General features: G+C 41.3%; 1 protein-coding gene across 5 annotated transcripts in view; it reads left to right on the forward strand.

The window, feature by feature from the left end:
- The window catches only part of MYO19 (myosin XIX), a 554640-nt gene that overhangs the window by 511501 nt on the left and 17706 nt on the right, over window positions 1-25433 (forward strand). For 4 of the 5 annotated variants that reach the window (XM_077295453.1, XM_077295452.1, XM_077295451.1 and 1 more), the window contains 4 exons: window positions 435-574; window positions 680-809; window positions 904-989; window positions 2408-2740. In XM_077295453.1, the coding sequence (XP_077151568.1) occupies window positions 435-574; window positions 680-809; window positions 904-989; window positions 2408-2740 (689 nt within the window). Of the gene's footprint in view, window positions 1-434; window positions 575-679; window positions 810-903; window positions 990-2407; window positions 2741-25433 lie in introns of those variants that run through there. The other variant, XM_077295456.1, reaches the window with a different exon arrangement.

Raw genomic sequence — 25433 nt, forward strand, 5'->3', positions numbered from 1 at the left:
TAACAAAGAATATCCTAAATCTCTCTCTCTCTCTTGCTTTAAGAATCCCCAATGCATGCTGGGACCCTCTAATGGGACATCATCAGGGGGCCAGAGGCTGACACTTCATTTCATGATGGAGACAGAGGCTGCCGAAGTGACCGCAGCACCTGCCCCCTGATGACATCTCGTTTGAGTATCCCAGCATGCACTGGGTATGCTCGAATTAAGTCTCAGTAAAAATAAATTAAAATAAATACGCTTTTATTTGGTTAAATTAGAGAGAGAGAGAGAGGGTAGGGACTTTTTACTTACCGTATACCATATTAGAAAAACTATTATATTAGTAAAATAAATAGAGGGACATTTAGGATGAAAATCTGTATTGTGGTAGTTTCGGACCCACTCCTTTAATTATTACATTATTTATTCTCACAACTTTCTCCTCCTTGCAGGTATTCCGCTAGTCATTGATGGGGATGAAATACGACTGAAATCACAAAACATTATACAAATGGTTTTGTCAAAACTGTATCCATCCAGTAATACATTAGCACACTGCGGTACCACAAAAGTATTTCTGACGCACTTTATGGTAAGTAAAATAATGTTCTTCACTTGAATGGAAAATGGTAAATAGATTTTCAATTGTGCTTTGAAAGACCAATTTATTACAGAAATCCTACTTAATATTTATCAGGTAGATGTACTTGAAAAACAAAGAACAGGCGCACTTTCTGAACGGGCATTAACTATTCAGTGTTGTTGGAGACGATACAGACATGGAAAACTGACCAGACAAAGAAGAGCTGCTATAACTATCCAAGCAGGTACAGTGATGCCATGGTTGGGTGGCTTATATTCCGCTATCAATTACACAATATTATTAATATGTCTTTATATTATTCTTCTGCATCCGCACAGTGATCAGAAGCTGGCTTACCAGGAAGCATATTGACAAAATCAACAAGGCAGCTTCTATCATCAAGAGAACATGGATAAAGTGGAAGGTAAGGATTTTCAAAGGTTAGCTAGGAGTAGGGAATGTGTCCCACAACATAACTGAACCTGCTAGTTCTGCCGTGGTCGCATGCTGTCCATCATAAGAGAATGAAAGTCATTTTTCTAATTCCATACACAAAAATCCTTTTTTTATCGCAATGTTCATAAATGGTTTTTTTTTTATATAAATCACATTATTTATCTCACACAATGAACTCTGATTCCTGCAAATATTATCTACCTCAAAATGCTGCCAATAAAAATTATAGCGTATCCCGAAAAAAAACGCAAGAAATCACACAGCTCAATTAACAGAAAACTGCTTGTTTCAGAATATAGCAGCACAATCCCACTTTATTTTCCCCCGCGGAATAAAGTTAAAGCATATTTGTCTCCAGATTCTACAAATTGCATACATTTTTCATTGGCTCTCACCGGGTGAGGCTTGTGTACTTACTTTGGAAATCCATATCAGAATGGCTGCATAATCTCTTCTAAATTTAAACTTACCTTATGTTAAAATGATAATTTGACGAGTGCGTTTCATGCAGCCATTCTGACATGGATTTTCAGAGTAAGTACACGATTCTCATGAGTCTATTTAATGACATCTGCAGTCTCTATTGTGTATCCTGGGGACCAATCTGCTTTAACGTGTCATTTTTACCACACCGCAAGTACTTTCAAACATCAGGTTTTCACCGTCAGGCTGAATCCAGCTGCTTTTGAAAAAAAAACAGATCCTTTGCAAATTGTGAAAAACTGATGCAACGGATCCGTTATTTTGCCGGATCCAACTAGCTGGTCCGGGGAGGAGAGCGCGAGACTCCAGAATGGGAAATGCCAGATTCATAATTTAACCTCACGTCACGTTTCACCCGTTTTCTGTCAGAACCGTCGCTATCCAGTTTTTCGATGGACAGAAAAAACGTTCCTATGTACGTTTTCTCGGCCACCGGAAAACGCTTTTTCGACGGATCTGGCAAAAAACTGATGAAACGTGAGGCCATTCGGCGCTAATACAAGTCCATGAGGAAAAAACAGATCTAGCGGCAAATTTTGCCACATCCGTTTTTTCAAAATTCGCCGGATTGTGTCTGACAGCAAAAACCTGATGTGTGAAAGTAGCCTAAGAATGAAACCTGAGCAACAAAGGTGGACTTATGTTATCTCTCTCCATTTATCCCACAAATAATGTTCTGCCAGTTTTTTCAGTATATTACATGCTGTCTTTCAAAGCTATAACTTGTCTCACAAGCACAAGCCCTCATCTATCAGCAGGAAAAAAAAGTTTTGGTCTTTAAAAGATAGAGAAAAAAACAAAACGAAAATGAGCTGTAGCAGGAGACCGTATTTTCCATCAGTAGAATCTAAAAAATTGCTCTGATGATGCAAAAATAATTCTTGTTTTGTATTTTTTTCACAGAAACGGATGGAAGTACTATCTGCACACGAGCTGGATGACATTTTAGATATTGTGGAAGGTCCAACATTGTCAGTGGAACAGAAAGCCAATGGCTCGTCAGATAAGAACTATGCACTAAGCAAACCGCCGGAGTATTGTTTTGTTGCGCAATCTTGGATTTTTGGTTTTGCATTGTGTAGAGCGCCACCTGTCAGAAACATGGGCGTGGCTGATGGGTTTAATAGGCATCTTCGGTTATTAGCATGTCTACACATACTTAATAGAAGGAATGGATACAGCGTGAAAGCCAATCAATCTGAGCATGGCATCACATCAGTCCGAGCACTACCACAGGTATACGTTTCCTTCATTTATTACATTATGTGTACTAAAATAGTAATATCTGATTTTCATGCTGTACATCAGAAGGGTGGGATCCATGCAATAAGGAAACCAGCAAGTCAGTACTTCAAGCTGACATGTTTTAAGCAAGAAAAATAGGCAAGTGCAAGATCTGAGAGACTTTGACAAGGGCCAAATTATAATCTCCAAAACAGCATGGTCTATAGGCGTTTTTAAAGTATACAGTGGTTAATACTAAACCGAAGGTGGTCCATTGAAGAACAACTGGTAAACCAGCGAGAATATCATGAATGCCTTAAGCTGGTTGATGCTTGAGCATAGTAAAGGCCAGGCCAACTGGTTCCACAGAAGAGCTTGTATACCATTAAGTGCTTAAAAACACTAATAATAATAATAATTTTTATTTATATAGCGCCAACATATTCCGCAGCGCTTTACAACTTATAGAGGGGACTTGTACAGACAATAGACATTACAGCATAACAGAAATCACAGTTCAAAATAGATACCAGGAGGAATGAGGGCCCTGCTCGCAAGCTTACAAACTATGAGGAAAAGGGGAGACACGAGAGGTGGATGGTAACAATTGCTTTAGTTATTTGGACCTGCCATAGTGTAAGGCTCGGGTGTTCATGTAAAGCTGCATGAACCAGTTAACAGCCTAAGTATGTAGCAGTACAGACACAGAGGGCTATTAACTGCATAAAGTGTATGAGAACACGATGCAAGGAACCTGATTATGTGTTGTTGTTTTTTTTCTATTTTTAATAGGCCACACAGGGATAGTTAGGTTAATGCGTTGAGGCGGTAGGCCAGTCTGAACAAATGCGTTTTTAGGGCACGCTTAAAACTGTGGGGATTGGGGATTAATCGTATTAACCTAGGTAGTGCATTCCAAAGAATCGGCGCAGCACGTGTAAAGTCTTGGAGACGGGAGTGGGAGGTTCTGATTATTGAGAATGCTAACCTGAGGTCATTAGCGGAGCGGAGGGCACGGGTAGGGTGGTAGACTGAGACCAGAGAGGAGATGTAGGGTGGTGCTGAGCCATGGAGTGCTTTGTGGATGAGGGTAGTAGTTTTGTACTGGATTCTGGAGTGGATGGGTAGCCAGTGTAATGACTGGCACAAGGTAGAGGCATCGGTGTAACGGTTGGTGAGGAATATGATCCTGGCAGCAGCATTCAGGACAGATTGGAGCGGGGAGAGTTTGGTAAGAGGGAGGCCGATTAGTACAGAGTTACAATAGTCCAGACGGGAATGAATAAGAGAAACAGTAAGAGTTTTTGCAGAGTCGAAAGTAAGAAAAGGGCGAATTCTAGAAATGTTTTTGAGATGCAGATAAGAAGAGCGAGCCAGTGATCGGATGTGGGGGGTGAATGACAGCTCGGAATCAAGGATGACCCCAAGGCAGCGGGCATGTTGCTTTGGAGTAATGATTGAACCGCACACGGAGATGGCAATTTCAGGCAAAGGTAGGTTAGTAGAGGGAGAGAACACGAAGAGTTCAGTTTTTGACAGGTTCAGTTTCAGATAGAGGGAGGACATGATGTTAGAGACAGCGGTAAGACAATCACTGGTGTTTTCTAAGAAGGTCGGAGTGAAAGCAGGAGAAGAGGTGTATAATTGGGTGTCATCAGCATAGAGATGGTACTGGAACCCAAATCTACTGATTGTTTGTCCAATAGGGGCAGTATACAAAGAGAAGAGGAGGGGGCCTAGGACTGATCCTTGAGGAACCCCAACAGTAAGGGGAAGGTGAGAGGAGGAGGAACCAGCAAAACGTACAGTGAAGGATCGGTCAGAGAGATAGGAGGAGAACCAAGAGAGAACGGTGTCCTTGATGCCGATGGAGCGGAGCATAGTGAGGAGGAGCTGATGATCCACAGTGTCGAATGCTGCGGAAAGATCCAATAGAATTAGCATGGAGTAGTGACCATTAGATTTAGCTGTTAGTAGGTCATTAGAGACTTTAGTGAGGGCAGTTTCAGTAGAGTGTAAAGAGCGGAAGCCAGATTGAAGAGGGTCGAGAAGAGAGTTATCTGAGAGATAGCGGGTAAGACGGGAGTGGACCAGGCGTTCCAGGAGTTTAGAGATGAAGGGAAGATTAGAGACAGGTCTATAATTAGCGGCACAGTTTTGGTCGAGGGAGGGTTTTTTAAGTAATGGATGTATGATGCCATGCTTAAATGAGGAGGGAAAAATACCGGAAGTGAGGGAAAGGTTGAATATTTTTGTTATGTGAGAGGTGACAGCCGGGGAAAGGGACTGGAGGAGATGTGACGGAATGGGGTCACTGGTGCAAGTGGTCGGGCGAGAAGATGCAAGGAGCCTGCTTACTTCTTCAGTAACTGGTTCAAAGTCAGAGAGTGAACTAGATGCAGTGGGGGAGGGAGGACAGTGCCTGGTATGAAGAGATTGGGAGATGATTTCCTGTCGAATGTGGTCAATTTTTTCTTTGAAGTAATTGGCCAGATCGTCAGCGCGGAGATCTGTGGTTGGGGCCTGCTCTCTTGGGTTGAGTAGGGACTGGAAAGTGTCGAAGAGACGTTTAGGGTTATTGGACAGTGAGGTGATGAGGGTGTTGAAATAGGTTTGTTTGGAGAGGTGAAGGGCAGAGTTGTATGTTTTTAGCATGAACTTATAATGGATGAAATCTTCGGGTAGATTAGATTTTCTCCACAGACGTTCGGCGCACCTGGAGCATCGCTGCAGGAAGCGTGTTTGCAGCGTGTGCCACGGTTGTCGCCGTCTGTGTCGAGTTGCTCTATGTATAGGAGGAGCAGCTTCATCCAGGGCACTTTGCAGGGTTTCATTGTAATGGTTCAGAGCAGAATCAGGACATGAGATGGAGGAGATTGGGGCCAATGAGGACTGCAAGTTCTTCATAAGTTTCTGGGTGTTAATGGCCTGTATGTCTCTATAAGTGTGGAAAGTGGGGGTGACCTGAGTGGGATGGCAGTTCTTGATAGAGAATGAAAGAAGGTTGTGGTCAGAGAGCGGGAGAGGGGTGTTTGTGAAATCATCCACTGAGCAAAGCCGGGAGAAGACCAAGTCAAGGGAGTTTCCATCTTCATGCGTTGGAGAGTTAGTATGCTGCGAGAGGCCGAAAGAGGAGGTTAGAGATAAAAGGTGAGAAGCAGACAGGGAAAGGGGAGAAGCAATGGGGATGTTGAAATCATCCATGATAAGGGTGGGGGTGTCACAGGAGAGAAAGTGTGGAAGCCAGGTGGCAAAGTGATCCAGGAACTGATGAGAGGGGCCAGGAGGACGATACACCACCGCCACTCGCATGGAGAAGGGGACGTAGAGTCTGACAGCATGGACCTCAAAGGAAGGGAATACAAGTGAGGGTACTTGGGAGATAACTTGGAAGGTACATTTGGGTGAAAGGAGCAGCCCAACGCCTCCACCTGCTCTGTTGTCTGATCTTGGGGTATGAGAAAAGTGTAGTCCACCATAGGAGAGAGCAGCAGCAGCGGTTGTGTCTGACTGCTGGATCCAGGTTTCAGTAAGAGCCAGGAGATTAAGAGCCTTAGAAAGGAAGTAATCATGGGTGAAGGAGAGTTTATTACACACAGAGCGAGAATTCCAAAGAGCACAATTGAAAGAGACAGAAGGCATGCATGGAATATTAATAAGGTTAGAGGGGTTTCTGGGTGTAGCAGTTGGGAGGTTTGACTGGCTATAACATGGGGGGCCGGGGTTTGGAGAGATGTCTCCAGCGACTAGGAGAAGGAGGATAGAAAGAGTGAGCAGATGGTTAAGTGATTTGTGAGAGCGTCTTTTGTGTTGGATGGTGGGACTGAATGGATCTGCGCTGTTAAGCAATGTGAACAGAGCATGAGTGCTATACATAGGAGAGGCAAGGACAGCGGGGCCGATATGGATGGAGTTTAAAGAGTTTATGCAAGGGCGGTGAGTGAATGCAGCAGCCAGGATATAGATTATACAGATACATATGGTGTGTATTTGTTCTGTTTCAAGTGAATAAGGAGTAGGTTTAGATTGTCTTACCTGTCTCCTGCCCAACTGCCATGTTATAACTGCGTCATACTTTGAAAAAAGTACACGAATAATAGTGGACGAATGCACCCCTGCATGAATGCATCCCTAAGCTATGTCTACATTTATAGAAGGCTAGCTCTTAGATCTCACTTTTTTTTTTTGCTTTGTTTTTGGAAAAGGGTGTTTCTCCCCCTCTCGTTACCAATCAATCTAACTCAGTTGAGACAGCAGGACACAATAAATGTAGTGATCAGATAAACAAATGTCCAGGTCTGCATGGATCATAAACCCCTTTGAAAAAGTTATGTGCTCTCTCTACATAGGGACAAGCAAAAGTGAGTTAAATATCTCACTAAGGGTAAGTTCACACAGGGCGTTTTTGCTGCGTTTTTAATGCTAATTTTCAGCTGCTTTTTACAGTACCAGCAAAGCCTATGAGATTTCAGAAATCTCATGCACACACATTGGGTTTTGGTTTGATCAGTATTTTGTGCTTTGCAGCATTTTTTTGACATAGGGCATGTCACTTCTTTCAGGGTTTTTTCAGCGTTTTTCACCCATTGACTTGAATGGGTGGTGAAAAAACGCTGCAAATACGCTAGGTTGGCTTTTCTTGCAGCATATTTGCTGCAGAAAAGTCAAGGAGAGCCGGATGTGACTTCACACCCGGCTCTGCTACATCTAGATGGCAGGCTGCATAATGCGTCCAGGCAGCCTGTCATTCAGCAGAGTGGACCCGATCTCCATTCACTTGAATGGGGGGTCCGACATTAGTGTTTGCCACGATGTCATATGTGTGACAGCACGGCAAACACCGCTTCTGATCGGCGGCGAAATCCGCCCCGCCGGTCAGAGAGCCACGGCTCCCCGCTGTTAGAAGACAGCAAGAGTGATCAGCTGTGATCTGAGGTGTAAACTTCACCTCCGATCACTGGTGTCAGCTGATGGGACAACTACTCCCATGATCTGACACCTGCCACCGCTAATTTCAGTGAGCGCAGGAGAGGCGGATGGGAGTTTTCATCTGCTCCTGCTCTTTAAATAAATTTTAAAACAATAAAAAAAAATTAAAAAACAGCGTGGGTTCCCCCCTAATTTTTATAACCAGCCAGACAAAACTCACAGCTGGGGGATGCAACCCCCAGCTGTGAGCTTCATCAAGGCTAGTTATCAAGAATAGAGGGGTCCTCACGCTGCTTTTTTTTTTTTAATTATTTAAATAAATAATTTTTAAAAAATGGCATGGGTCCCCCCATTTTTGACAACCAGCCTTTCTAAATCTCACAACTGGGGGCTGGTATTCTCAGACTGGTAAGGGGCCATGGATATTGCCCCCCCCACCCTAAAAATAGCAGCCCACAGCTGCCCAGAAAAGGCACATCTACACTCCCTGACAGAAGTTATGTCGCTTATCCATGTTATGTAAATAAAAGCTGATAACCTGACGTTAAATTCATCTATTGGTTGTATAAATTATTCTTTTGAAAGCTGAAGCCCCCTGAAATGTGGTTTAGGTTAAGAAAATAAATTGTCATCAATGCAGAAATATTGATCAGTTAATGGACACAGAAAGGTCAGATATTGGCAAGACAAAAGTTTTGTCGCCCACAGAAAGTAATGTGATATTCAAACAAATAATTAACTTAAAATACAAATATACACTGTGTTCCAAATTATTATGCAAATAATATTTCCTCATATCCTCTCTAAATTACCTATCTGAACTGCAGTCATTGTTATTTTCCAGTCATCTACTATTCTAGTATAATTGCAATGTTTTGGAAAAAACTGCCTATGAAAACAGTATCTTTTAAAAAAAAAATAAACACTCAAAATGCATGTTCCAAATTATTATGCACAGCAAAGTTTTCAACCTTTTTTTTATTTTGAACAAAAAAATAGTCAATTGTGAAGTTATAAGCATTATCAGCTTATTACAAAATGAAATCAAACAGTTTTGATGTGAAAACTTTATTCTAGGTGATGTTACATTTGCACATAGGACCCCTTGTTCGAAAGAAGCTTCTGAACTCTCTTGTCCATTGAATTTGTCAGTTTTTGGATGGTTTCTGCTTCAATTGTTTTGCATGCGGACAGAATACCCTCCCAGAGCTGTTGCTTAGATGTGAACTGCCTCCCGCCATCATAGACACTCCTTTTGATGATGCTCCAGAGGTTCTCAATGGGGTTGAGGTCAGGGGAAGATGGTGGCCACACCATAAGTTTGTCCTCTTTTATGCCCATAGCAGCCAGAGATGCAGATGTGTTTTTTGCAGCATGAGACGGTGTATTATCATGCATGAAAATGATCTTGCTGCGGAAAGCACGGTTCTTCCTCTTGAACCATGGCAGGAAGTGTTGTTTTAGAAACTCCACATAGATTATGGAGTTCATCTTTACCCCTTCGGGGATCATAAAGGGGCTGACAATCTCTCTCCCCATGATTCCAGCCACTACTCCACCTCCTCCTTGTTGGCGCCATAGCCGTGTTTTCATGGGGTGTCCATCCTCCACTCCATCCATCTGGACCATCGAGCGTTGCACGGCACTCATCGGTGAACAAAACAGTTTGGAAGTCAGTCTTCATGTATCGTTTGGCCCGCTGAAGCCATTTCTGCTTGTTGCAGTGGATAGAGGTGGTCGACAGGATGGCTTACACACAGCTGCAAACCTCTGAAGGACCCTGCATCTTGTTGTTCTGGGGACGTTGGAGGCACCAGCAGCTTCAAAAACTTGTCTGCTGCTATGACAAGGCATTTTTGCAGCTGCTCTTTTAACCTTACGCAATTGCCTGTTGGAAAGAGTCCTCAATTTTTCTTTATCAGCACACACGTGTGTGCTGGGAATCAGCTACATACTTCTTGATTGTGCGATGATCACGATGAAGTGTCTTGGCAATGTTGATTGTAGTCATGCCTTGACCTAAATACTCCACAATTTGTTGCTTCTGAGCAGCCGACACATCCTTTTTCTTTCCCATTTTGGCAAAAAATGTAGGCTGCTTAATAAAGTGGAACAGCCTTCGTAAGTAGTCTAGCCTTTATTTGGACACACCTGCCAAACTAATTTGCACAGGTATCTGCAATTGCTTTCAGTGATATAAAGAGCCCTGACACACATCACCATCAATGAGTTTTAATGACAAACAAAAAAATTCTAACCTTATCACTCCTAAACTCTTTGTGCATAATAATTTGGAACACAGTGTATGTTGCATAACATTGGTAAATGAAGTTGTGGTGCTATTAGTCATATTTAATATTTTGTGTGACTTCCGTGAGCTTGAAGAACTGCATCCATGCAGTTCAACAATGATTCATACAATGTATTATTGAAGTCATTAGGAATAGCAAAGAATGCAGTCTTACATGCCTCCCAGAGTTCATCTAGATTCTTTGGTTTTGTCTTCCAAGCTTCCTCTTTCATCCTACCCCAAACATGCTCAAACCTGCTGCAGAATTTGACCTTTTTTATGATTTGGAATATAAGAGGTAGCTAATACTTCTTGATATTTAGGCTATTGATATTACCTTCCACCTTGCAAATGTTTCGCACACCCTCATACTGAATGTAGCCCCAGACCATGATCTTTCCACCAACAAATTTAACTGTTTTCTGGGTGTATTTTGATCCATACGGGCTCCGGTAGGTCTCCTGCAGTATTTGCGGCGGCTGTGGTGTAATTCTACTGAAGATTCATCAGAGAAATCCACCTTCTGCCACTTTTCCAGCGTCCATCTGTTTAGCAAGCTATGGGACTTTGCAAATGCCACATGGTTTTTTATTTGCCTTTTCTTTAGTGCTGGCTTCTGGGCACTGATTCGACCATGGAGGCCATTTCGAGAAAGAATCCTTCAAACTGTTCTAGTTGACACAGGGACTTGAGGTGACTAGGCCTGTTGGAGCTCTGCTGCAGTGGAAGAGGGGCTTGCTTTGGATTTTCTAACCAACAAACGTTCCTCCTCAGCAGTTGTCTTGCGGGGTCTGCCGGACCTGGGCTTGTCAAACACATCTCCAGTCTCTTCAAATCTGTTTTTAATTCTTTAAACTTTACTCTGAGACACATTAAAGGTGCCAGCCAACTCTGCAGTGGATCTGGTCTTCAGCCTCTTGATAATCCAGGCTTTGGTCGCAGGGTGGATTTTTGGCATGTTGTCAGAGCTCAAGTTGCAGTTCAGGTGAAGGTCTGGGGTGCTAGGTTTCTTTTTATACACACACACTAATTAAACGATCATTTACTGAGCACAGGTGAGGATGTAAATTAGGATTGGGTGCATTATATGACCAGGCGACAAAACTTTTGTCTTGCCAAAATCTGACCATTCTGTGTCCATTAACTGATCAATATTTTGGCATTAATGCCAATTTATTTTCTTAACCTAAACCACATTTCGGAGGGTTTCAGCTTTCAAAAGAATAATTTATACAACCAATGGATGAATTTAATGTCAGGTTATAAGCTTTAATTTACATAATATAGATAAGAGACATAACTTCTGTCAGGGAGTATATTAGCTGCGCCAATTCTGGCGCTTTGCCTGGCTCTTCCCACTTGCCCTGTAGCGGTGGCAAGCAGGGAAATAAGGGGTTAATGTCACCTTGCTATTGTAAGGTGACATTAAGCCGGCTAAGGCTACTTTCACATTCGCGCGTGCACTGCACGTCGCTATGCGTCGTTCTGTAGAAAAAAACGCATCCTGCAAAAGTGCTTGCAGGATGCGTTTTTTTCTCCATAGACTTGAATTAGCGACGCAGTGCGACGCATTGCCACACGTCGCAACCGTCGTGCAACGGTTGCGTCGTGTTGCGTCGGACCGTCGGCACAAAAAAAGTTGCATGTAACTTTTTTTGTGCGTCGATAGTGTCCTTTCCGACCACGCATGCGCGGCCGGAACTCCGCCCCCGCCTCCCCGCACATCACAATGGGGCAGCGGATGCGATGTAAAACAGCATCCGCTGCCCCTGTTGTGCGGCGCTTCCACACTATGCGTCGGTGCGCTGCAACGTCGCATAGCGACGTGCAGTGCACGACGCTAGTGTGAAAGTAGCCCTAGTAATGGAGAGGTGTCAATAAGACACCTATTCATTACTAATCCTATAGTTAAAGGGTTAAATAAACATACACACAGTAAGAAAAAAGTATTTTAATGAACTAAAACACCACACAGTTTTGACCATATTATTATTGTTCTGCCATTCCAAAGTGAAGCCCTTGCTCTTCTGTAATAAAAATTAAATAAAAAAGCAAAAGTATCCGTCGCAGTCCAATATACCGAGTGTCCCACGACGTATCTGGGGGAGATAAAGCTTACAACCAGAAGCGATGCTAATGCGACCGCTCCCAGCTGTAAGCGACTGGGGAATGAATGAGACTGAGCGGGCACAGGCTCAGTAACAAGCAGTGACCTCACCGAGCCTGCTCTCCCTCACAGCCTGACCTGAAGTTACCTCTGGACCGTGGGAAAATGCTGGGGAAGAGGATACCGCAGGTAATGTATCTATCTATCCTATCTATCTATCTATCTACGGTATCTATCTATTCTATCTATTATCTATTCTATCAATCTATTCATTCTATCAATCTATTCATTCTATCTATTCTATCAATCTATTCATTCTACCTAGTCTATCAATCTATCTGTTCTATCTATTCATTCTATCTACAGCAAGTTATTTTTTTTTCTCTGTGTGCACTCAACTTTATTGGCATGCACAAAGAGAAAAAAAAAACGCATGAAAAAAATGCCACAAAAAACCTAAACCTGTGTTTTTGGTGCAGCTTATTTCTTGCCAAGATGATCAGGTTTTGCTGCAGAAAATAAACGCCCTGTGTGAACTTACCCTAAAGGTTTATCTCAACTTCTAAAATGGGTAAAATTGCAGAGTAATTGTGAAAAAAGCAGCCTTTTCATTAACCTCTTATTAAATATTGGCTATTTCGCCCCTTTTCCATACATAATAATACTATTACTTTCATCAGACATCAAAAATACCATCCAGAAGACGGACAATGGAAGTCACATCATAGAGATCCAGGTTACATTTACATATATCAATGAACCCCTTATTGACCGACACAATTTTGATCTTAAAGGGAATCTCTCACTCCCAAAATCGAAGATGAGCTAAGCCCACCAGCATCAGGGGCTTATCTACAGCATTCTGTAATGCTGTAGATAAGCCCCCGATGTATCCTGAAAGATGAGAAAAAGAGGTTAGATTATACTCACCTGGGGGGGGCGGTCCGATCCAATGGGTGTCGCGGTCTGGTCTGGCACCTCCTATCTTCATAGGATGACGTCCTCTTCTTGTCTTCACGCTCTAGCTCAGGCGTACTTTGTCTGCCCTGTTGAGGGCAGAGCAAAGTGCTGCAGTGCGCAGGCGCCGGGCCTCTCTGATCTTTCCCGGCACCTGCACACTGCAGTACTTTGCTCTGCCCACAACAGGGCAGACAAAGTATGACTGCGCCGGAGCCGCAGCATGAATACAAGAAGAGGACGTCATCATTAGAAGATGGGAGGCCCTGGACCGGACCGCAGCAGGACCGCCTCTGGGTGAGTATAATCTAACCTCTTTTTCTCATCTTTCAGGATACATCGGGGGCTTATCTACAGCATTACAGAATTCTGTAGATAAGCCCCTTCGATTTTGGGGGTGACAGGTTCCCTTTAATGACCAGGCCAAATTTTTTAAATCTGTCACTTTATGAGGTTATAGCTCTGGAACGCTTCAATGTATCCCACTGATTCTGAGATTTTCTTGTGACATATTGTACTTCATGATAGTGGTAAAATAACTTTGATATGACTTGCGTTTATTTGTGAAAATATCGGAAATTGGCAAAAATTTTGTAATTTTCAACTTAATTTTTATGCCCTTAAATAAGAGGTATGTCACACAAAATAGTTGATAACATTTTTCACATGTCTACATTACATCTGTATCATTCTTTAAAAAAAGGGTTAAAAGTTTGTCAGCGATGTCTCATTTTCCAATAAAATTTACACAATCATTTTTTTAGCTATTACATCACATTTGAAGTGACTTTGGGGGGCCTATATGACAGAAAATACCGAAAAGTGATACCATTCTAAAAACTGCACCCAAAGTCCACATTCAAGAAGTTTATTAACTCTTCCAGTGCTTCGAAGGAACTAATGCGATATGGAAGGAATTAATGAACATTTAACCTTTTTTCACAAAAATTTAACTTTAGCTCCAAGTTAGTTATTTTTACAAGGGTAACAGGAAAAAATAGACCCTAAAATGTATTGTACATTTTCTACTGAGTATGACGATACCTCATATGTGGGGGAATACTTCTATTTGGGTGTATGGCAGGGCTCGAAAGGGAAGGAGTTCTATTTGACTTTTAGAACGCAAAAACAGCTGGAATCGATAGCAGATGCCATGTCACATTTGGAGAGCCCCTGATGTGTCTAAACAGTGGAAACCCCCCACAAGTGACACCATTTTGGAAACTAGACCCCTTAGGGAACTTATCTAGATGTGTCATGAGCACCTGGAACCCCCAGGTGCTGTGAAAAAAAAAATACCCACAAAAATGTACTTTTAGCCCCAATTTCTTTATTTTCCCAAAGGTAACAGGAGAAATGGACCCTAAAATTTGTTGTACATTTTCTACTAAGTATGCTGATACCTCATGTGGGGGAAGACTACTAGATGGGCGCATGGTAGGGCTCGGAAGGGAAGTAGCACTGTTTGACTTTTTGAATACAAAAACGGCTGGAATGGAGAGCGAACCCCATGTCATGTTTGGAGAGCCCCTGTTGTCCTAAACAGTGGAAAAAAAACACACGTGACCCCATTTTCAAAAAATACACCCCGCAAGGATTTTACAAAGGAGAACACTGTGTGCAGAATTATTAGTCAAATTGTATTTTAGAGGATTATTTTTATTATTGATCAACAACTATGTTCTCAATCAACCCAAATATCAAAGCTTAATATTTTTGAAGTTGGAGTGGGATTTTTTTTAGATTTGGCTATATTAGGAGGATATGTGTTTGTGCAGGTAACTATTACTGTGCAGAATTATTAGGCAACTTAATAAAAACCAAATATATTCCCATCTCACTTGTTTATTTTCACCAGGTAAACCAATATCACTGCACAAAATTTAGAAATAAACATTTCTGACATGCGAAAACAAAACCCAGTCACCACCTTTCTTTATGACGACACTCAACAGCCTTCCATCCATAGATTCTGTCAGTTGCTTGATCTGTTTACGATCAACATTGCGTGTAGCAGCCACCATAGCCTCCCAGACACTGTTCCAAGAGGTGTACTGTTTTCCCTCCCTTTCTCTATGGGGTTCAGATCAGGTGAGCAAGGGGGCCATGTCATTATTTTTTCTTCTTTGAGACCTTTATTGGCCAGCCACGCTGTGGAGTAGTTGGAGTCATGTGATGGAGCATTGTCCTGCATAAAAATCATGGTTTTTCTTGAACGATACCACTGCTTGAAGAAGTTGTCTTCCAGAAACTGGCAGTAGGTCTGGGAGTTGAGCTTCACTCCATCCTCAACCCTAAAAGGTCCCACAAGTTCATCTTTGATAGCCCATACCAATACCCCACCTCCACCTTGCTGGCGTCTGAGTCGGAATGTAGCTCTCTGCCCTTTACTGATCCAGCCTCTGGCCCATCCATCTGTCCCATCAAGAGTCACTCTCATTTCATCAGTCCATAAAACCATTGAAAAGTCAGTCTTAAGATATTTCTTGGCCCAGTCTTGACGTTTTATCTTATGTTTCTTGTTCAAAGGTGGTCGTTTTTCATCCTTCCTTACATTGGCCATGTCCCTGAGTATCGCACACCTTGTGCTTTTTGTTACTCCAGTAACGTTACAGCTCTGAAATATGGCAAAACTGGTGGCAAATGGCATCTTGGCAGCTTCACGCTTGATTTTCCTCAATTCATGGGCAGTTATTTTGCGCCTTTTTTGCCCAACATGCTTCTTGCGACCCTGTTGGCTATTTGCCATGAAACTCTTGATTGTTCGGTGATCACGCTTCAAAAGTTTGGCAAATTCAAGACTGCTGCCTCCCTCTGCAAGACTTCTCACAATTTTGGACTTTTCAGAGCCCGTCAAATCTCTCTTCTGACCCATTTTGCCAAAGGAAAGGAAGATGCCTAATAATTAAGCATACCTTATATAGGGATTAGATGTCATTAGACAACACCGCTCCTCATTACAGAGATGTGCATCACCTGATTTACTTAATTGGTAGTTTGCTCTCAAGTCTGAACAGCTTGGAGTAGGACAACATGTATTAAAAGTATCATGTAATCAAAATACAACTTGCCTAATAATTCTGCACACAGTGTATAGTGAGCATTTTTAACCCATAGGTACTACACAGAATTTAATAATATTCATAATATTGAAAAATTTCATTTTTTTCACGGGATCCAAGAAGTATAATTTCTCCTTGCGGATAGTGACATTTTAAGCATTTCAAGATAAGACTTGAAGCCGCAGTGTTCTTCTGGGAAATATGCAAATTGTCTCTTTAGGGAGGAAGAGGACTTGAACTCTAGTGCCACCTTTAGGAAGTAGCAATCCTAAAAGTCAATGTCAACATTTTAACGAGCCTTGTCACATAACTTAGGATAAAAACCAAACCAGAATCTCAATTTGTAGACACTGTTTCGGGGTACTGTACCTTGTTACTTCCAATAGGTGGCGCTATATTTCTATTTCTCCTCTTCCTCTCTGAAGAGATAATTTGCACTTTATTCACAAAAATGTTTTCGCCCCAAATTTGTAATTTTCACAATGGATAATAGGAGAAAATGGACCCTATAATTTTTTTGTAATTGGACCCGAATGCGACCATATCCCATATGTGGTCAGAATTCTGCTTGGCCACATGGCAGGGCAAATAAAGGAAAAAGCCCTATTTGCCTGGTATAGATTGTGACTGTCATGTGACATTTATAGAGACCCTGACATGTGAAAACAGCAGAAACCCACACACGTGACCCCATTTTGGAAACGACCCATCAAGGAATTCATCTAGGGGTGTAGTGAGTATTTTTAACCCATATGTGCCTCACAGTATTTTATAAAATTGAGAAGTGGAAATATGACATTTTAGTGGTAAAAATGTAATTTTTGTTTTTGCTGCAAATTTATCAGGTACACAAGGGTTAATAGGTGAAACTAGACCCCACAATTTATTGCGCAGTTTCTCCCAAACCCGGTACTGCCCCATATGTTGTTAGAAATTACTGTTAGGTCACACATCAGGGCTGAGAACAAAGGAGTGCTATTTGGCTTTTGGAGCACAGATTTTTCTAGAATAGTTTAGACGCGACATTTGCAGAGCCCCAAAGGTGCAAGAACAACAGAAAAAAAAATAATTGACCTCATTGTAGAAACTGCACCTCTCAATGAATTCATCTACGGCTGCAATGACTATTTTGTAACATCCATGCCAGGCTCTTTTTCTGGAGATTGGCAAATCTGCCAGTGTAGAGCCCCCATATACTGTTGCGACCCCATAGATTGTGCCTAGCTTGTACTTCTGGCAATATGCACCCGTAAATTAAGTGCCTTCTCTCCATTACAATAATGCCTAACATGTGGCCGCTTACTGTAGTTTAGGCACAGTGTGGCTCAGAAGGTGGGGGCATTTGGATTTCGGAGTGCAGAATAAACTGGATTTTATTTTAATTGGTGGGAGCCGTGTCGCTTTTCCAGAGTCTATGTTCTATCAGTAACATGAGAATCCCCTATAGTTCCAATGGCAGATGACGGACCTGAGTGGGGGCTGGGTTTGTGTTGGATAAATTAGAGTTTTTATTGGTAACATTTTGAGGTACATAATATTTTCTGAACCTTCCAGTATAAGGCTGGATCATATTCTTGCATTCTATGCTGATCACTTACATCGGGGTTTCCATGTAAATCCCACAAAAACGCGACCCAGATGTAAGCGCTCAGTGGAGAGCGCAGGATAAATGTGATCCAAGAAGTATCGTTTCTCCTTGCGGACAGTGACGTGTTAAGCATATCGAGATGAGGAGACTTAAAGCCGCAATGCTCCTCTGGGAAATATGCAAATTGTTTCTTCAGAGAGGAAGAGGACTAGAACTCTAGTGCCACCTACTGGAAGTAGCAATCCTAACAGTCAATGTCGGTCTTTTAACTTAGGATAAGAGCCAAACCAGATCTCAGTGTCTGCAAATTGAGATCTGGTTTGGCTCTTATCCCAAGTCATGTGATAAGGCTCGTTAAAGGGTTGACATTGACTGTTAGGATTGCTACTTCTAATAGGTGGCACTAGAGTTCTAGTCCTCTTCCTCTCTGAAGAGACAATTTGGATAAATGTGAGACAGCAGTACAAGAATAGTTCTTTTTATTTTTGCAGGGTTCACCGTACGATATAAGTAATATGGTGGATTTACTCTTCAGATCAGTGCGATTAGAGCGATACCAGATTTATATAGGGTTTTTTTTAGGTTTTTGCCAATATCACAGTAATTTTTTTTTTTTTATAAAAAGTAGAGTTTTATTGTTGCCATATTCTGAGAGCTATAACTTTTTGATTTTTTGCAGGATGAGTTGCAAATTTTTTTGGCACATAATTTTTTATTGCTTTATATTCAGATTTTTCAGACACAGAATGAGCAAAACTCAGCAATTTAATTATTGTTTTTATTTTATTTCTTTTGCACTGTTCACCATGCGGTAAAAGTGATAATACCGATTCGTTCGTCGGGTCTGTACGATTAGAGCGATACCAGATTTATATATTTTTTTTTATTTTTCTCTTTTTACAGAATAAAAACAATATTTTAGCAAAATGAATTTGTTTTTGCATCGTCATATTGAGAGCTGTAACTTTTAAATTTTTTTGTCGAATGAGCCATATTAGGGCTTGTTTTTTGCGGGACGGTTTGGAGTTTTCATTTATACCATACTTTTTTACATATGACTTATTGCCAGTTACGGATGTGGTAAGTCGTTACGGACGTGGTAATACCTATTATGTGTAATTTTGTTTATTTTTGCTTTATCACAAACACTGCATTTTGAGTGGCGAAACGTATTTTAGTAATTTGTGTGCACTTTCTTGTATTTTTTTTAAAACTTTTTTACATATTTTATTTTACTTTTTTTTTCACTTTTTTACTTAGTCCCACTGTGGGACATGTTAATTTTTATTTTGATAATTTGTCTCATACACTGCTGTACTTATGTAAAAGGCGTATTGGAGGTCGTTACGGGTTAACGAAGCACTCATCAACATTTTTATCCTCTTAATATATTGTAGTCATCATATAGCACTTAGTGTACTTACAATTCTTCATTTTGCCTTTCTACAGCCAATTCTTCTGTTTTACATTCGGTTTATGATATTATGTGATTAAAATCGATGGGGCTGTAGGAGAAATCAGCACAAATATCTGATAGACACAATACAATTTTTATCAGATTATACTAACCTGATGTATCTGTTGTTAAAGCATAGAATATAGGTATAGAATGTAGGTATCAGCTGCAGCAGATCCAGGAGTCAGCAAGTGACTAGCAAAAATGTAAAAGAATTTCTGTGGACAAATTCCCCGCTGCTGAAAGGATTGAGACATAGATCCAGGTAGGATTTGAAAGAACAGTATTGGTTTATTCGATGCGTTTCGAAGTTCAAAAATATTTCTTTATTGAGTAGTAACCACATGACTCTGGGTTGCCAATGGGTTGACATGACAACCTGGGGTCTGCAGCAGACCCCTGTGGTTGTCATTGCCGGATAGCTATGAGCACTGCCCAGTGTTCGGCATTTATAGCAAATGAGCATTTCTGCAACCCTGCTCTGTGTAGCACAAGCGATCCGATGAACACAGCTTCTAGTCTCCCATGGAGACCATTAAAGCAAGTGTAAATTTCAAAAAAAAAAATATATATATATATAAATTGTTTTTCTATATATAAAGGGTTTTTCTGTCTGTCCTGGAAATCCCGCGTCTCTGATTGGTCAAGGCCGCCTGGGCCTCGACCAATCAGCGACGGGCACAGTATCGACGTAGATGTCATAATGGTTGCCATGGCGACGATGATGTCATAAAGGTTGCCTCGACCAATCAGCGACGGGCACAGTCTGCCGCGAATTCTGTAATCATCATTGTCCATATACTACGGGGACATGCATATTCTAGAATACCCGATGCGTTAGAATCGGGCCACAATCTAGTATATATATATAAAGTTTAAATCACCACCCCGTTCGCCTTATTTCAAATATTTTCTGGGGGCACTACATTGACAACATCCTCGTCCTATGGTCTGGTGACGGCGCCAAATTTAAGGAGTTTGTGGCACACCTCAACAACAACAATCTAGGACTAAGTTTCACTTGTGACATAGGAGAGGATAGTATCCCCTTATTGGATGTTTTCATTGCAATATGTATTGATGGGCATCTCAGCACGTCCATTTTTCGTAAACCTACAGCTTCTAATAGCTTGTTGAGATGGGAAAGTTACTATCCTTTCAGTCTCAGGAAGGGTATTCCTAAAGGGCAATTCCTGAGACTGAGAATAAATTCCTCATCGCTAAGAGATCTCATGTCTAAATCAAAGAATCTAAAGAAAAGATTCAGAGATCGTGGCTACCCTATGCATATAAGGGTACAGACATGCGGTCGAGTGTAATCGATCAGAGCTCCTTGTCCCTAAAATGAGGAATGATGACAATGAAATAACCAGACTGATTGGAACCTTCGATGACCAGAACAACAGAGTAATGGGTATCCTAAGGAGATACTGGTGGGGTATCCTTAAGGTAGACCCAGATATTTGTAATGTCATTGCATTTCAACCTTCCGTTACATTTAGGAAGGGAAAATCTGCCTGTGATTTTGTGTCTCACGGCGACTATAGTGCCCCCAAACCATCTGGTACATGGTTGGACCGCAGGGAACTTGGTACCTTTTAGATATGGTTCTTGCAGTTTTTGCAAATATGTGAAAGCCAGTAAAACCTTTATAAATGCCGTTACTGGTAGGACCTATTACAACAAACATTTTGCAAACTGCAGGACAGCAGGTGTTGCATATATATATGCACCTGCACTTGCCCCCTTGACTATGTGGGTAAGACTAAGAGACAAGTGAGGGTGAGGATAGGTGAACATATTGGTGACATCATTCACAAACGAGATACTCCCCTCGTCCGCCACGTAGTCAGTAAATATTTGGGAGATCTTAAATCTTTTTCGTTCAAGGTCATCAAGACTATTCCACAACCAGTTAGACAAGGAGATTGGGACAAAAAATCATCCAGAGGGAGACCAGATGAATTTATTGGATGGAAACCAGGGGGATTCAATGAACAACTTAATTTTGGTTGTTTCATTTAGTATGTACAGTCATACACGTCAGAAAAACATACTTTTTGCCTATGTTATATTGGTCCTTACACACCATGACAAGATTTATTATTGTTCTCTCCTATCTAGGAGATCTTTGTAAAGGAAATTAATACTTTTGTAACATACCATTGTTTTTCTATTGGGACCTTTTATGTATGCGGTCTCATTGTAGAATACCACTAGCTAACGAACGGGCCAAAAAAAAGTTAATTGTCACTTTGGAACAATTATGATTGGTTCACAGGTAGCCAACTATATGTCCTGAGAATGTGACTTTATATTGGTTAATAGTATCAGTGTGCCAAAGATCCTTTTAAGTAGTATATTGTTTATCTAACGCAGATCTGCATGTCAGCAGTTGTATATAATCACCATTATTAACGTTTTATGGCTACTGACATGCTTGCTACACCGTAGTGATGGTCCTCTATGCTGAAGGCAAGTTTTTATATCTCTTGCCATTCATTGCTAAGAAGCTTCAGCTATGGCTCCTTACCTAAGGGATTACACACTTCCTGTTACCATATTGCTGAGATGCATATTGCGTTCCAGCCCCGGCCCCAGAAACAGGAAGTTACATAAACTGCCTGTTGCTTCACTGGTGAGACGTATATTGCGTTCCACCAACACCGGAAGTGACATATACACTTCCGGGATTATCGGGTGTTCACCACTGAGCATTATCTAAAAAAAGGGACCCATTATCTCAGGACCGCCTGCAGAGTCCTGCTATTCACAGCTGCCCGTCGCCTATTACCGGCATTCCCCTGATGAACCCCTCTGGATTGACTATTGGGGAGAAACACGTCGGGATGGGATACTAATCCCCTAAGATAAGTTCACCCCATCGTGGATTTGATTATGGTTATACACCTGTGCTGTTAGGCTGGTTGGCTATATAAATCTGGTTGATTCTGCTGAATCATTATGCAGGTTATTGCTTCCGGGGCATATAATTTGTCATTCCCTTTGGATGTATGATCAATATTATATGATGGGCTACACTTAATATGTGAACGATACCCTGGGACCATCTAAGCTGATCTATGACCACTAGCTATGGATCATCCAGGCCAATTTAGATGATTAAATCTTGGCATCAAGTTTAAGTGCTTTATTTACTACTAGCTGTACTACCCGGCTTCGCCCGGGGTAATAACTGCTGTTAGCAAAATAGAATGTGTTAACAAAAATTTATTCTGCACAAAAAAACCACAAAACAAATAGATATAAATGTAATTATTAAAAGGCAAAAACTAAGCTAATAGAAGCATTTTACAACATATATTTCAACACCAGAGATATTCCACACAGATTTAACTAAATTGGCCAAGTAATGTGAAGTAATCTTCTACTACTTATTCGAGAGCCTTTTGATAAACGACATTCTTAGTTTTTCCTTCAGGTGCAAAGACAAACAGATTTTTGGCTGTTCCAACTCTTGAACAGGCCACATAAATTTGACCATGAGAAAAGCATGGAGATTGTAAATCTAAGCTAGCTGAAGAGCCCGGCGTTGCCTGGGCATAGTAAATATCTGTGGTTAGTTATAGCACCTCACTTCTCTTATTTTCCCATCACGCCTCTCATTTTCCCCATCACATCTTTCATTTTCCCCCTCACATCTCTCATTTTCTCCCTCACACCTCTTTTTCCCCCTCACTCCTCTTATTTTCCCCCTCACTCCTCTCATTCCCCCCTAACACTTGTCATTTCGACCTCACATCTGTCATTTTCCGATCACTCCACTATTTTCCCTCACTCCTCTCATTTTGCACTCACACCTTTTCATTTTCACCTCACACCTCTCATTTTCACCTCAGTATATACATGTTTGTCATCTCCCTTATATATAGTATACACCTGTATGTCATCTCCTGTATATAGTATATACCTGTATGTCATCTCCCCTGTATATAGTATATACCTGCTGTGTGTCATCTCCCCTGTATATAGTATATACCTGTATGTCATCTCCTCCTATATATAGTATATACCTGTATGTAATCTCCTCCTGTATATAGTATATACCTGTGTCATCTCACCTATATATAGTATATATCTGTGTGTCATCTCCTCCTGTATATAGTATATACCTGTATGTCATCTCCTCCTATACATAGCATATACCTGTATGTCATCTCCTCCTGTATATACTATATACCTGTAGGTAATCTCCTCCTGTACATACTATATACCTGTAGGTAATCTGCTCCTGTATATAGTATATACCTGTATGTCATCTCCTGCTGTATGTAGTATGTACCTGTATGTCATCTCCTCCTCTATATAGTATATACCTGTGTGTCATCTCTCCTGTATAACGTATATATCTGTGTGTCATCTCCTCCTGCATATAGTATATACCTGTGTGTCATCTCCCCTGTAAATAGTATATACTTGTGTGTCATCTCCTCCTGTATATAGTATATATCTGTATGTCATCTCCTCCTGTATTAGACCTCGTTCACACGTTATTTGGTCAGTATTTTTACCTCAGTATTTGTAAGCTAAATTGGCAGCCTGATAAATCTCCAGCCAACAGTAAGCCCACCCCCTGGCAGTATATATTAGCTCACACATACACATAATAGACTGGTCATGTGACTGACAGCTGCCGGATTCCTATATGGTACATTTGTTGCTCTTGTAGTTTTTCAGCTTATTAATCAGATTTTTATTTTTGAAGGATAATACCAGACTTGTGTGTGTTTTAGGGCGAGTTTTGTGTGTCAAGTTGTGTGTGTTGAGTTGCGTGTGGCGACATGCATGTAGCGACTTTTGTGAGATGAGTTTTGTGTGGCAACATGCGTGTAGCAACTTTTTGTGTGTCGAGTTGCATGTGACAGGTTAGTGTAGCAAGTTGTGTACAGCAAGTTTTGCGCATGGCGAGTTTTGCGCGTGGCGAGTTTTATGTGTGGTGCCTTTTGAGTATGTGCAAGTTTTGTGTGAGGCAACTTTTGCATGTGTTGCAACTTTTGTGCATGTGGCAATTTTTCCGCGTGTGCAAGTTTTGCACGTGTGGCGAGTTTTGCATGTGGAGAGTTTTGCGTGTGGCGAGTTTTGAGCTGCGACTTTTGTGTTTCAACTTTTATGTGGCGAGGTTGGTGTATGTGGTGAAATGTGCGCTGAGGGTGGTATATGTGTTTGAGCACGTGGTAGTGTGTGGCGCATTTTGTGTGTGTGTTCATATCCCTGTGGTGGTGTGGTGATTATCCCATGTCGGGGCCCCACCTTAGCAACTGTACAGTATATACTCTTTGGCGCCATCACTCTCATTCTTTAAGTCCCCCTTGTTCACATCTGGCAGCTGTTAATTTGCCTCCAACACTTTTCCTTTCACTTTTTCCCCATTATGTAGATAGGGGCAAAATTGTTTGGTGAATTGAAAAGCGCGGGGTTAAAATTTCACCTCACAACATAGCCTATGACGCTCTCGGGGTCCAGACGTGTGACTGTGCAAAATTTTGTGCCTGTAGCTGCGACGCCTCCAACACTTTTCCTTTCACTTTTTCCCCATTATGTAGATAGGGGCAAAATTGTTTGGTGAATTGGAAAGCGTGGGGTTAAAATTTCACCTCACAACATAGCCTATGACGCTCTCGGGGTCCAGACGTGTGACTGTGCAAAATTTTGTGGCTGTAGCTGCGACGGTTCAGATGCCAATCCTGGGCATACATACACACATACATACACACATTCAGCTTTATATATTAGATCTGCTGTATTCTGATTTAATCAACGGTGCCTCTATATGAGTCTCTATAGCACAGTATATTACTCTGTGCCTACAAAATAGCACAGATAGTTATCTCTCTTTCATGCTCTTTGGTCACAGGATTTGATTATTCATAAGAGTCTGCATTGTATATTTTCCGAACTATAATGTATTTTGGTGACTAATCAGTACGATAGAACATCATATCTATATCTATCATCACTCAATGTTTTGTCTACTATCGTTCGGTTAGTTGATCTGTACTATTTGATACTCTCTTCTAAAAAAAAAAACACCACTACGAGATATCTAATTTAGGAGCAGTTATTTGACATCAATTTTACTGTCAAATATATATATATATATATGTAGTCTCCATTTTATTGGCTCAAGAGAATTATTTTAAGAGCACATACAGATCAACAATACTAGCACTAACAGCACTTCAGCATATTTGGTGTTTGGTGGCTTTGATAGGGATTCCTTTGGATGGTCTTTAAGGGTCAGTCGAAGGTTGAGCGAGGGCGCCATATCGTTTCCCAGGGTGCTAACCTCCGCTGT

Source organism: Ranitomeya variabilis, chromosome 3 (genome assembly GCF_051348905.1).
Source record: "Ranitomeya variabilis isolate aRanVar5 chromosome 3, aRanVar5.hap1, whole genome shotgun sequence".
In the NCBI taxonomy this organism is placed as follows: Eukaryota; Metazoa; Chordata; class Amphibia; order Anura; family Dendrobatidae; genus Ranitomeya; species Ranitomeya variabilis.